At 38.7% G+C, this 12,411-nt stretch overlaps 1 protein-coding gene across 1 annotated transcript in view; it reads left to right on the top strand.

Annotated features, from left to right (window-relative positions):
* Positions 1-309: 309 nt before the first annotated feature.
* Positions 310-12,411, top strand: part of TRPS1 (transcriptional repressor GATA binding 1) — a 25,374-nt gene continuing 13,272 nt past the window's right edge. The window contains exons 1-2 of the mRNA XM_026041090.1: positions 310-420; positions 3,398-4,326. Of these exons, the coding sequence (XP_025896875.1) occupies positions 384-420; positions 3,398-4,326 (966 nt within the window). The 5' untranslated portion in view covers positions 310-383. The remainder of the gene's footprint in view (positions 421-3,397; positions 4,327-12,411) is intronic.

Here is a 12,411-nt window from a genome sequence, read left to right as displayed (position 1 = left end):
TTTTTTTTTTTTGTGAATCTCACATCTGAGATAATTTTTGTTTTTCTGTGTGTTTGTGTGTGTGCATGTATCTGCAGAAAGGAAGGATATAACATTTYTCATACTTGACCGAAGCAGAGAACAGGGGCCACTTTTCTTTGTGTAGTGCCTAATAGATGCATGTGAATGTAAGATAGGCATAATAATGTTTTTAATTAAAAAAAAATGCATATTGTGAATGCATAATTTAGGAAGGAAAACCTTTTTTGTTTTGTTTTGCAGATATACAGATCAGCTCTCAAAATGTCTTCTGTGTCTTCCGTGCATCTTCTAAGACAATTGCATTAGCCCGCCTGCTAGTTGACTAATAGAATTAATAATTGTAAAAAGCACTCTAAAGCCACATGCCTTATGAAGTCAATGCTGGGTATGATTTTACAAGTATGTGATCCATTTTTTCAAGTGAAATTGTTAACTGAAAAACGTTCTTGGCACACAATAAAACATTGTGCAATCTGTTATTTGTCTTAGAGATAATAATTTCAGAGTGGCTATATTCTTTCGATATCTAACTTATGACTTGTGAGGAGATGGTTCCTTCGATTTAGGAGTATTGCAAATGCAGTTTTATTTACATAATATGTCTCTGAAGAATGATAGTAATGGAATTCCAAGGAAAAAAAAAACGCTGTGTCTTTTCTTACTGTCCCCTTTAGTGGATATCAAGCGAATAGATGACAGATGAATTTTAAAAAAATAGAACAAAAAGGAGTGAAGATACTTTTAAATTTGACTTAAGAAAATTTTGGCATTTAAATGAATGTTATCTTCTTTCCTTTCTTTCCCAAGCTGTAGAATATTGCATGAAAAAGCTTCGTTAGACAGATATGAGATTTTTCTTCTGTTAACACACCAACCCACAGACATGTCAGGAGAACTTGAACTGAAGTACCTGGGATACAGTCTAGTTAGACTGTGCACAGTTCTCATTTTCCTTTGCTTTGCTTTGTAGGGATTTTTTTTGCCCCTCCAACTCTCTTCTGTCAGTTGCCATGAAGATAGCAAATTCTCTAAACTTCCTTTATCTGCCAAAAATATCTGTAACAAAAACATTTCAAAGCATTGCATATAGTCTTGTTTAATTCTAGCTGAAGTAACAGCCATGATGCTTCCTTTCCTGATTTCTGATCTTTCCTTCGCTATGCAGTCAGGATTCCTTTCTCTGTCTCCTAACTGCCMGGAGTTGCATGGCTTGGGATGTGTAACCAAGTTCCAAGGAGAAAAATACAGACTTGGGTGAACACCTACCAGAGTTGCTCACCTAGTTTTTAACCAGGAATATTCCTGGAACTCCACAGAGAAAGAGTAATGTTTAAAGGCTGAGGACGTTAATATCTATAAAAATCTATGTCCACATAGACACAATATTTATGTATATATTTTGAGTTATAGACTTGAGTATGTTCTTTTGTTAGGTTGAGTTTATACTGAATAGTTCCCCTGTTACAACAGGAAATCTTTCTTTTCTCTTAGTTMGGAGTGACTTCATGTTTCAGAAGTTATTGTGGCAAAAAGAAGTAAAATTCAGTGCATGCTGGTAGATATGATTGACGTTAAAGAGGAGAGAGCAGTTGGTTCCCAAGCATATATGCCTTCTACAGTAAAGAATCGCAGTAGGCATTTAAGAAACCTATTAAGACCACACGGAGTGTCAAAATTTATGTAATCTGAGCTGGCATTCTGTGTGAAAGCAGCCTTGCTGTAGACGATGCTTCCTGTGGATCAGCTCAACCACAAAGACAACAGAGCCAGCCCAAGACACAAGTTGAACACTTCCCCTAAGAAGTTGTCTGTTTTTATCAACATAGCATAGAGTGCCCTTTCATGTGGAGCAGATGTAAATAAGAGGATGTACAGACGCCAGTTCTTTTATTTTTAACCTCCGTCCCGGCCGCACTTCTCAACGTGCAGCTTTGAGAAGGTCGTTCCCAGCCTTTCGAGGCCTGGTTGTGGCAGCGTTCGGAGCGCATCCGTGCGGCTCCCAGGTGGCCGGTGCTCCTCCCTGGGCAGAGCGGTTCCCCATGCGTGGACGGCCTGTGGATGGAGGCCCAGGCCTGGCACTGCTGCTCGCTGCTGTGTGTGGTGCTGCTGTCTGCTGCCACCGGGCCACACGCGGGCGGCTTGGCCGAGGGAGGCGTCCCTCGCTGCGCACAGCGTTGGCAAAGACGAGAGCATAGGAGAAGCTGTAACACATCTGCCTCCTGCCCATAGCTAGCATGGGAACACAAGTGGATCAAAGAAGCTGGTGAGGAAGATCAGATCCAGAACCTTCAAGTAGAGARTGCAGGGAGGTTTCATCCTTTTTCTTCTGAGAATGTTGTTGAAAGATAGCTGGTGAGTCAGGATTTAGCTTTCTGCCTTGTGTATTCTGATTATTTATTTTTTGTAAGATCCCCTGTTCAGCTGAGTCCCCAGTGGCAGCCTGCTTCTTTCTCTCTGTCCCTTAATGCTGTCCTGTCCAAGCTTTCTTAAATGGTTACCAAAAGTGTACCTGCAGACCTCGCAGCCGCGGCGCTCACTGCAGGGAGGGCTGAGCAGAGGAAGGCTGAGCGCTTCAGCTCCATGTGGATTCCAGGTGTTTTCCGGGTAGATCTCTGCTCTGCAACATTGCAATGTCAAATGTCTGGATGCAGGCCTGTAAAATTTTATTGGCAACGGGTTACTGAATATAGTTTCTCTTCGTTTGGCAAATAGAACTAATTATATGAATAATGGACTGTGGGGCCGGACTCTAGAGTTTCTGTATAATCCTGTTTGAAGTTTATGGGCAGTAGGAGGGGGAGCTTTTACTGTGGAGAAACTGATACCTGCTTAGGAGAGTTACTTTTGTCTAAAGCCTCCAAGTCTGCTAAATCTGTTTCCTTCTTAATAACTTGTTTAAGTGCTCCTGACTATGCCTCTTTAGGTGTATTTCTGCTAAGCTGCGTTACATGTATTTGTGCAGTATACAAATGTTAGAGTACAAAAGTTTATTTTTCCTCTTAATGTTTTTGAATTATTTTAAATGAAGCATTAAGTTTTAATTATCTGCCATTAACTGACCATTATCTTCAGAAAAGATAATGAAATCTGTGATGCACTTACTTTGATGTAAGTGTTTTCACRGGCTTTCCAGTACTCCTTTAATTGTGGTCAGTTTCAGCGTGACTTTTTGATGTAAAGTTCCCATTTTCTGCATAGACAAATGAAAAACTGATTAAAATAGTCTGAAAAGTTTTATGTCTTTATACAGTTCAGAATGCTTTAAAAAGTGGGAGGCTTATAATCTGTTACGTATGTTGAATAATTCTATAGGGATTTTTTTGCTTCTTTTCTTTCTTTCTTTCCTTTCTTTTTTTTCTTTTTTTTTTTGTGGTAGATATGGTCCGGAAAAAGAACCCCCCTCTAAGAAACGTTGCTAGTGAAGGTGAGGTACAGACCCTTGAGTCTACAGGTACTGAAAGTGAAGAGTCTGGAAGGAAAAAAGAATTTCCTGCAGATCAGATGCAAGAAAACACTGACCAGGGTGATGCGGCAGAGTTAAATAACAAGGAGGAACTTTGCACGCATGTCCAAGAGCCATCTCCCAGCATTAAAAAGGACTTGAAAAGCTCAGTGCTGAGTGAAAAGGCTGGCTTCAATTATGAAAGCCACAATAAGGGAGGAAATGTTCCATCCTTCCCTCATGATGAGGTGACAGACAGAAATATGCTGGCTTTCTCATCTCCAGCTGTTGGGGGAATCTGTGAGCCCTTGAAGTCTCCTCAAAAATCAGATGCAGATGACACCCAAGATGTGGTCTGTACCCCGTCAGGAGATGCAGCGGAGACAAATGAGGAGCATCAGATGTCGCCAAAAGCTTCAGATGAAACAGTGCAAGTGCAAAGTGGTCAAACTGATGGCCAAGGCTCAAGCCCGGTCCCCATGGCCTCAAAAAACCCACAAGTGCCTTCAGATGGGGGTTTAAGGCTGAACAAATCAAAAGCAGATTTGTTGGTAAATGATAACCCCGATATGGCGCCTCTGTCTCCAGAGCTTCAGGACTTCAAATGCAACATCTGTGGATATGGTTACTACGGGAACGACCCCACAGATCTCATCAAACACTTCCGCAAGTACCACCTAGGACTGCACAACCGCACCAGGCAGGATGCTGAGCTCGACACTAAAATTTTGGCTCTCCACAACATGGTGCAATTCAGCCACTCCAAAGACTTCCAGAAAGTCAACCGCACTGTGCTTTCGGGGGTGCTGCAGGACATCAATTCCCAGAGGCCCGTCCTGTTAAATGGGACTTATGATGTGCAGGTTTGTATTTCCCCCATCTCCCTGCTTCTGCTGCGTTCTCTCGGAGCTGCCAAGTCACTTGCTTACAAAACATCTCCTACCTACATGGTGAAAATGCATAATACAACCCACTTAAACCTTAAGAACCCTTTTGGTGTCTTTTAGCCAGTTTGGTGTCTTTTGCCAGCTTGCTGCTGACTGTGTAATACTGAAACCATAATATATGTGTGTATATATATATATCAGGATATCTGGACTTCTATGTAGTATCTTGTGCAGAAGAATAGTACTTGGCTTTTTGATCAGTGTTATTTCTCTGTATAATCACAGTGGTAATCAATAGTAAAAGACCTTAGGCAGCAAATAGGCAACTTGCTGAATTGGTAATCCTGTCCAAAGGATTTTCTATCATGGAAAGAAAAGAGAAAATGACAATGAAAAATCACAACCAGATAGACAAAGGACTACAGCTGGAAATTAAAAATATAACCCTAAGTATTCAGCTTATGGGAGTTGAGATTTGGCATATTGATTGTTTATTAAGATAAAGTAAATTACAAGTCTTGGCAACTCTGAAGTTGTCTAGTGCCAGAAAAACAGGATACACAATGGGTATTTAAGAAATGTTAAAAGTAACAGTAGCACTGTTACTTCATATTAGTGAGACTGTAAAGAAAGAACTATTGCCCCAGCCATTTTCTCATATAGTTATAGTGCTGAAGAAACTACATTTCATATATTGCTGTTAAAAAGAAAATTGTTTTACTGTAAGGAACCTTTTTGCATGGAGTCTGCATTAGTTTCTTAATTAGATTTGAATAAAAAAAATCGGCAACCAAGTTTGCACACAAAATGAGTTCAGATGTCCGTCCAGCTTCAAGAACATGTTTGAGTAGGGCACGATACCTGTCCTGGTAGAAATGACCACACAAAGCTCTAAGGTATATTTAAAAAAAAAAAAGGCAGAAAGTGGAAAATTTTTAACAATGCTTGCAGAAGCTTTAGCTATTAGAGAGAATTCTTAAAAAAGAGGTTAAAATAGCTAATACCTAACTTCAATTAAAAAGCAGAAACATGAACACAAGGCAGGAACTTTAAGCTTTTGAAGTGATTTAAACTTTTCGTCTTCTTTCAGAAACTCTACATCTTCTTTGTGGAACAGCAAATCAAACTTAAGATCGTTATTATGCCTAAAAGCTACAATCTTTGAACTGCTGTCTTATTAAAAGATCACTTCACTGTCTTATGTCAGACACTCTCTCCTGTCAAGCTGTGATTAGAAAGCAAATATGCGATTTAGTTAAAAGAGGTTGGAAATGAATAATGTCAGAATGTGAAATGATGGTTTATAATTAGTGCATAGTATGATGTTAATACCTGGATTTCCTGCTATAGTTTCAGTTTGCTGACTCTGGGGACAGCATCTTAGAGCAACTGATCCGTGCTGTCAGGAAGACATTCAAACTGGAACAGCTCAGGCGTACAGTATAGAGGAATTTGAGTTTCTAAACACACTTTCATTTCCTCCAAACAATTGTTTCGTTAAGTCCTTAGTTATTTATAGGAAAGTTTATGCTTGATTAGAAGGAGCTGGACTCTTTTCCTATGCAGTGTTTTCAGAAATAAAACAGATGTGTGAGCTATCTCAGTTTGAACTGATAGAAGTAGAAATAAAACAGCTGAACCTAGACTATACTTGTCTGCTAAGCCCTGGCAGTAAGATACTGCAGGGAAGGCAAAAAGTGGTAGGAAACAGCCCATAGATAATCTACTTAAGATCAGTCTTTCCTCAGACCAAAAACATTTTCCAGAATAGAACAGAGAGCCTATACAATGTTGGCAATTTATTTTAAAGAAAAAAAATTGGATCTGGAAACTTAATTTTTAAGAGTGCTAATTTTCCCTGCTTGATTCGGGAAGAGAAGATTAAATAAGCTTTTGTGCCAAATGCCATACTTCATCACTTGCACATGCACCAGATGTTGATCCAGAACATGTCAGAAGATAAGTAACTGATTAATATTTTTATGCTTTCTCCTCCCCCACTCCCGATACAGAGCAGCCTTGTGAGATTCATAAACACAGTCAAAGAACATCTGAAATTCCCCTTTGCACCCACACATGTTTATATTGCTACTATGTCCCTGTCGGAGGGGATTTTTCTCAGGCATCCGAAGGACTGGCGTCTCCTGCCGGAAAGAAGCGTTTTATTGATTAAAGCTCGCATTGAAACTGGTTCAGTCAGGGTCCTCCATAAGAAGGAGCTGAACTGGAAGCACTGGTGTTGGTCTAAACAGTATTATCTCAGTTAGATGCAAATAATCCCTTTGTAATTAACTGGAAATAGTAGTGGACTGGGATTAAGTCTGATTTATTGATCTCCTTGCACATAACAAGCTGTTCTGTTGCAGCCAGGGTGGAAGTTATTGACAGATTTACGATGTCAGGCTGGGGACCTGGGGCCAGAGGATGAAGCTCAGTGATTTTGATGAGGCTCATGGTTAGCTGGAGATCATGGTACATGATGATTTGCACCAGTGAGGTGTGCTTTTGACCCCCAGTTTTTGCAATTATAACAAATACTGGAACAAGGAGCAACAACAAAAAAAGTCTGAATGCATAAAAACCCGGTGTCTGCTGTTAGACAGAAATGTCGTCCCTTTGCCAATGGCTTGGATGAAAGTGATGAAACACAGTTTTTGAGTCATGCCACACAAGTAATGCCTGTCCCAGAAAACTTAAAAAAAAATCCCTAAACCATAAAGCCAAATTTTTATTATACAGCAGTCAGCGGAAAATTAAGGATACATGTTTGGCTTCATATACAGGTACAGTGAATGCTATAATCTTGKTTTTTTAGAACATAAAGTAGATTTGGTTAGGAATGGTGTAAATAATTCAAGCTTCCTGACCTACTGTGTAAATCCACTGTGTAGATTTCTTCTTGATTAGAATATATAATCTGTGTCTCCTTTGAAGGTGCAGTATGGTTGGAAATATCTGCTTGTGTTCTCTGTTCCCATTTTCTTTCTCAGATGTGTCTAGTTCTTTGAGTTAAATTCCACAGGATTTGTAAATTCACTGAGCAGTTTCTGAAGATTAACTTTCTTTCTTGTATTGGAGATGAGAAAACATTTGCTAGCACATTGCTGAATTCACACATAAGGTGTTATCAACTTGGAGGCTGTTGTTGGAATGAGATTTAGTAGAGAGCAATGGTCATTCATTAGCTTTTCTGCAGTTTTAGTTAACTGGGCAATCTCTCAGTTTTGTCTTGCTGGACATTTTAGCCTAAACATGACTTTGCAGATGCACCCAGGATGTTGGAGTTCAGGCCAGATCTAAACAAAGACTATTTTACTTCAAGTAAAATTTGGATGACTCAGTTAAGAACCATGATCCCGAGAAGCAGTGCTCTTCTGTATGACTAAGGCTCCTTCTGTGTTTGGTGTAATGAGTCTTTAACATAACGTATGGAAGGAGCTTTCTTTATCTCTGAATTATTTCATGAGGTGTGAGTGGGACCTCTTCAACAGGAAGGCTGGAGAGCACCATCATCCCCATATCAGCCCCGTAGATAGCAAAAACTGTAGGACAGTGTTCAGAGGGATAGAAGAAGTGGGCTCGAATCCCCTCTGATGAAGCAAGGAAAGGAGCCGAGTTTTCCTGTTTCCTGAACAAGTGTTCAAGCCATTAGGCTATTGTATAAAAGGGAGCATGACCCCGTTTCCTGGTATGTTTTAAAGAAAACAGTGTCCTTCAAAGAATGGACAGAAATGTCTGCATTTAGGTGAGGGTTTCAGATGGCATGTCCCGAGGGAGGAGGAGTGTGTTCATGCAACCGGCAATAAGGACGTGCTGCAAGGCTCAGCATTTCTTAGGGTGACTATAGGCAGCTCCACATGGTGTGTGTGAGCTTTGAGCAGCTTCCTGCTCAGCACGGCCGCCTCTTCTGGAGCTGATTTTCACTTACCTACCTCATCTTTCCAGTCATTATAGGGATTCAGGCTCCCTATGAAAGTGTTAAAAGTATATTTTTTGCACGATTTAGCTGTTTCATTTGATTCTTTCATGGTATTGTGCGATAATGAAAGAATCCAAAAGTTTTTTAATTGTATTCCAGGGAGTAAAGACAAAAAAATATTAAATTATTTAAATGTCCCACAGATAAATAAAAGGTTAGCAGCAAAATTTTATGTAAAAGTTCTAGACATACAGTATTTCAAGGGTCACTCTGTATTACTCAAATCCTGTGAAATATATGAATATGGGTGACAACTTTTCCATAATTTTCGTAACAGCTGAGGACACATCTGTGTGTCCAGCTACCTGACTGCCCAGTGCCCTAGAAAGGGGGAGAAGTGCCCATGCAAATGGAATGTGCAAAGCTCTTTCTATTTTCTCCGTTATAAATCACTGCTAGACTTCTAGTGCTGGCGCAAAGCAATGTATGTGTGATTTTTAGTGCTCTTGATTTCAATATATCAAATCTGACGGCTTTTCTGTTCTCATATTAGAAGCGTGTGACTGGTAGACTTTCTTATAATTAAAGTCTGGTCTAACTAGGATTCAGCTGACTAGGGACCAGTGGTTTTATTATTAACAGGGTCTGCTTTTTATGTTCTTTTTTTTCCTTTTTTTTTTTTTTTTTTTTTTNNNTCCTTTTTTTTTTTTTTTTTTTGTATTAGCAGTTTGATTGAATCTGAAGCTGTGAAGGTAAGGATAAAAAAAAAAAAGGCCAATCTGGAAGGGTACATATATTAACAACATCCCTCTTGGTACATGTGCTTCCCTCTACACTAGATGGTTTCACCTTCTTATGGGCATGCAAAGAATTATTATGGATATGCAAAGAAGCTATACTGGAAGCATACATAAGCACACTTCTATTAGATGTAAATATATTGACCAGCTGTTGATGCATATGTTCAATCCTGATTTTTTTTGACTAGGTCACCTAAGTCTGTTTCGGAGGTAAGTGTCTGAAATAGCCCTTGCGTGAAGGAGAGCAGCCTCAGGAAGGCCTGGCTCACCCATGGGCTGGCTGTGCTCGCCGGGGACTTCCCTCTTTGAACTGGAGGCTGTCAAGCTGTCTTGGGTGCTGCATCTGCATATGTGCATATCTGTTTATTCTGATTTTCATTTTTGGGTAATCTCCAGACTTGGAGGCTGCCTTCACACAGGGAGTCACACCTCATAAACACGGGAGTCTGGGCTCTCCTTTACATTTCTCCTTTAAAAGACATGAAAAAGAAAAGGTGGCAGGTGGAGAAGGGAGTGGTGGTAAAAGGTAACCAACATTATATACACACTCATATATATGCATATATATGTATATATTTTAATATACATATGTGTATATACATATAAGTGCTTCTTTTATATTTCTATATACATACATGCATGCATAGATTTTATCCAATATGTGAAAAAGTATCTGTGGCCTTGTAAGCATCTGCATTCTTTATTGAATTTAGCCCGTAAGTAGAGATTTATTAATATGTTTAGAAATTCTTTTTTATCATTTTTGTGGATACATTAGCAAGTTAATATGCACAATGATATGCAGTGATTTATAGCATATCAGCTGCTAAATGGTAAGTGCCTGTGAACATTCATTTGCTCTCTAACAGAAATGAGCTATTTTTGCCTTCTTTCAGTGGGAAACAGTCTATCCTCAAATTAGAATATTCATATGGGCAGTTGCTGCAGAACAACTGACGTGATGTGTATTCACAGCCTTCAAAGCAAAGTTGTTTATGTGTTAATATTCCTCATCTTTGTGCCAGGGATATCTGGTAGTGCATGAAGACTGGTTAATGAAGAAAGTTGGTGACACTAGTAATAATCAGGAATATATTTAAAGATGTACTGCAAAGGTAACCTACACAAATGCAAGGGCTCAAAAAATAAAGTTGCCAGAAAAATAAAAAATAAAAAGGAAAGAGGTTAGGCTTCTTTTGGTGTAAATCGGTGCAAACTTGCCTCAAGATTGTGAAGCTGTGTGAGGTTACGGTAGCCAGGGTACTGTACGGTAATTTTATGAGTATGTAGAGGGAATATAAAAGATAGTGCTTCCTTTCAATGCTAGATATTAGTGTACTAGCATTAGTTAACAAATGGAAGTCACTATTCTATATAAGTGCTCCTTTTATTGGTTTTACACATCTGGTCTCCTGGCCTTAATCTGAGTCCTTTTATTTTTCTGTCACAGTCTTTGTTTTAAAAATACCCAAGACTGCTACTTTTTATAATCCAGTGTCAAAAACTGTACTAGCTTCAATGGGAACAGAACAAATCTTGAAAAGAATACAATCATTTCAAATGAATGTGACATGATAGTCTGATTTTTTGTTTTGGTAAATACCAGTAGCCCAGAAAGCTGGTAGTTTGTAATCAGTCTTTGCCTCACTTAGGCAACATGTCTATCTACAGATACAGTTAATTATAGTATGGTAAATAGCTTCAAAAGTAAATATACTCTGAGGATTATTCTAGTTGTACAGGGAGAGATAGAGAGTGAATTCTCTGTACTGGAACTGAGAGAACTGGGTGGTGTTACACAAACTTGCATGAAAGCCAAGAATCTGTTCTGGCCTGCATGACATGAAGAACTTCATAAATGTGGGATGGTTAAAATGTTCTGGATGCTATATTGCACAAAGCAAATGAATAAACAAGAGCATTAGAAAATATTTTAGGATTAGAAGATTAAGAGTAATTGGCTAACGCAGACTGCATGGCTCAGGAGGTTGGTAAGGGATCTTGAGCCTTTCACCCCCTGATTACCWGATATACATCTCTAGGTAATGAAAAAAAAAATGATATCCCAAATTTGGAGTTCTGATCTAGTTTCTAATCAGTAGTTGCAGCAGAGGCAAAGGCAGTTTTACCCTGTCCATGTAGGTCTTAAGCTTGAATCCCTTGTCCGGCTAGAGGCAACTAGTTCTACTGTTGGAATTTTTTTCATGAAATAAATGATTACAAGATCTGCTGACTGTCTTCCTTGGTAATTCTTTTATTTTCTGTAAGCAGAACACTAAACTCATTTGGCATAATAATGATTCAAGAACTTCAAAAAGGAGGTAGGAGAATAGAGTAGCCAGTATTTGGATCAAGGGCAGATTAAATATGAAATAGAAGTTTCTGAAAACTGAAAGTACCTATCCTAGCCCTAGTCCATCTATTTGTGAAATCATTGTTTTTGATTTGAGCAATTAAGGTAATACATTATCTTTTGGAAGCCTATAGTGCACTTATATTGCGTTGTTGAAGTACTTGCCAACATGCTGTAGAAAGTACATTTTGAAATGTTGTCAATTATCCTGCTATCTTTTCTTCTCTGTCTGGCTATTTTTACAAATGTGTGCATATGTGAGGAGATAGTTTTAGCTGTCTTAAGACAAGAACTTCTGTCCCAGTGGTAATTTTAGCCCTGTCTTCTGCCTTTTGATATGTTTCCTCATTAATGAATGAATTTAAAAATTAGAGGTTCAGGTATCAGGAAGTCTTATTGTGAAATGTATTTCAGCTAAGTCTCAAATGGAGACATGGCTGTGAAAAGCAGTTTTTGAAGAATGTTACTGCAGCCGTCTAAAGCACAGTGACCCAGAATCCTTTCTAAAAAAGCCATCCTTTCTAAAAAAGCCATCCTTTTCCTATGCTGCATAATAATTGAGCCATGTATTTATAATAAAGGGAAAGGTTTGGGTGTCCCCCTTAAAAAAAAAAAAAAAAAAGGCTATTTGTGCCCTCCTTCATGAAATTTTCACATCTAAAATACAGAATGAGTGTGGATCAAGGCATTATAAGTTTCCCTTGTTCCATTTGCATTAATGAACTTATCACTCAACCGTATATTAGTGTTTACACTTCAGATGACTTGTTGGCTACTGGTCTAACAAGAACAACTGTTTCTGTGATTTTTTTTCTCCTACCTATGTCTTATTTTTAAAGAGATTTATACATTCTTTATATCGCCTATATCACAATGATTGGGGTATTGCAGGAGTAAATGCTTATCCCAAAATCTCACAAGAAAATGGAAAAAAGCAAAAAGGAAAAGCAGGAAAAAAAGGAAGGAAAAAAAAGAAAGTCTTCAAAGTC

This window comes from Nothoprocta perdicaria, unplaced genomic scaffold (assembly GCF_003342845.1).
Source record: "Nothoprocta perdicaria isolate Ctin4 unplaced genomic scaffold, notPer1 scaffold_279, whole genome shotgun sequence".
Lineage (NCBI taxonomy): Eukaryota > Metazoa > Chordata > Aves > Tinamiformes > Tinamidae > Nothoprocta > Nothoprocta perdicaria.
The sequence above is the reverse complement of the archived record's forward strand: the minus strand, read 5'-3'. Positions and strand labels throughout refer to the sequence as shown.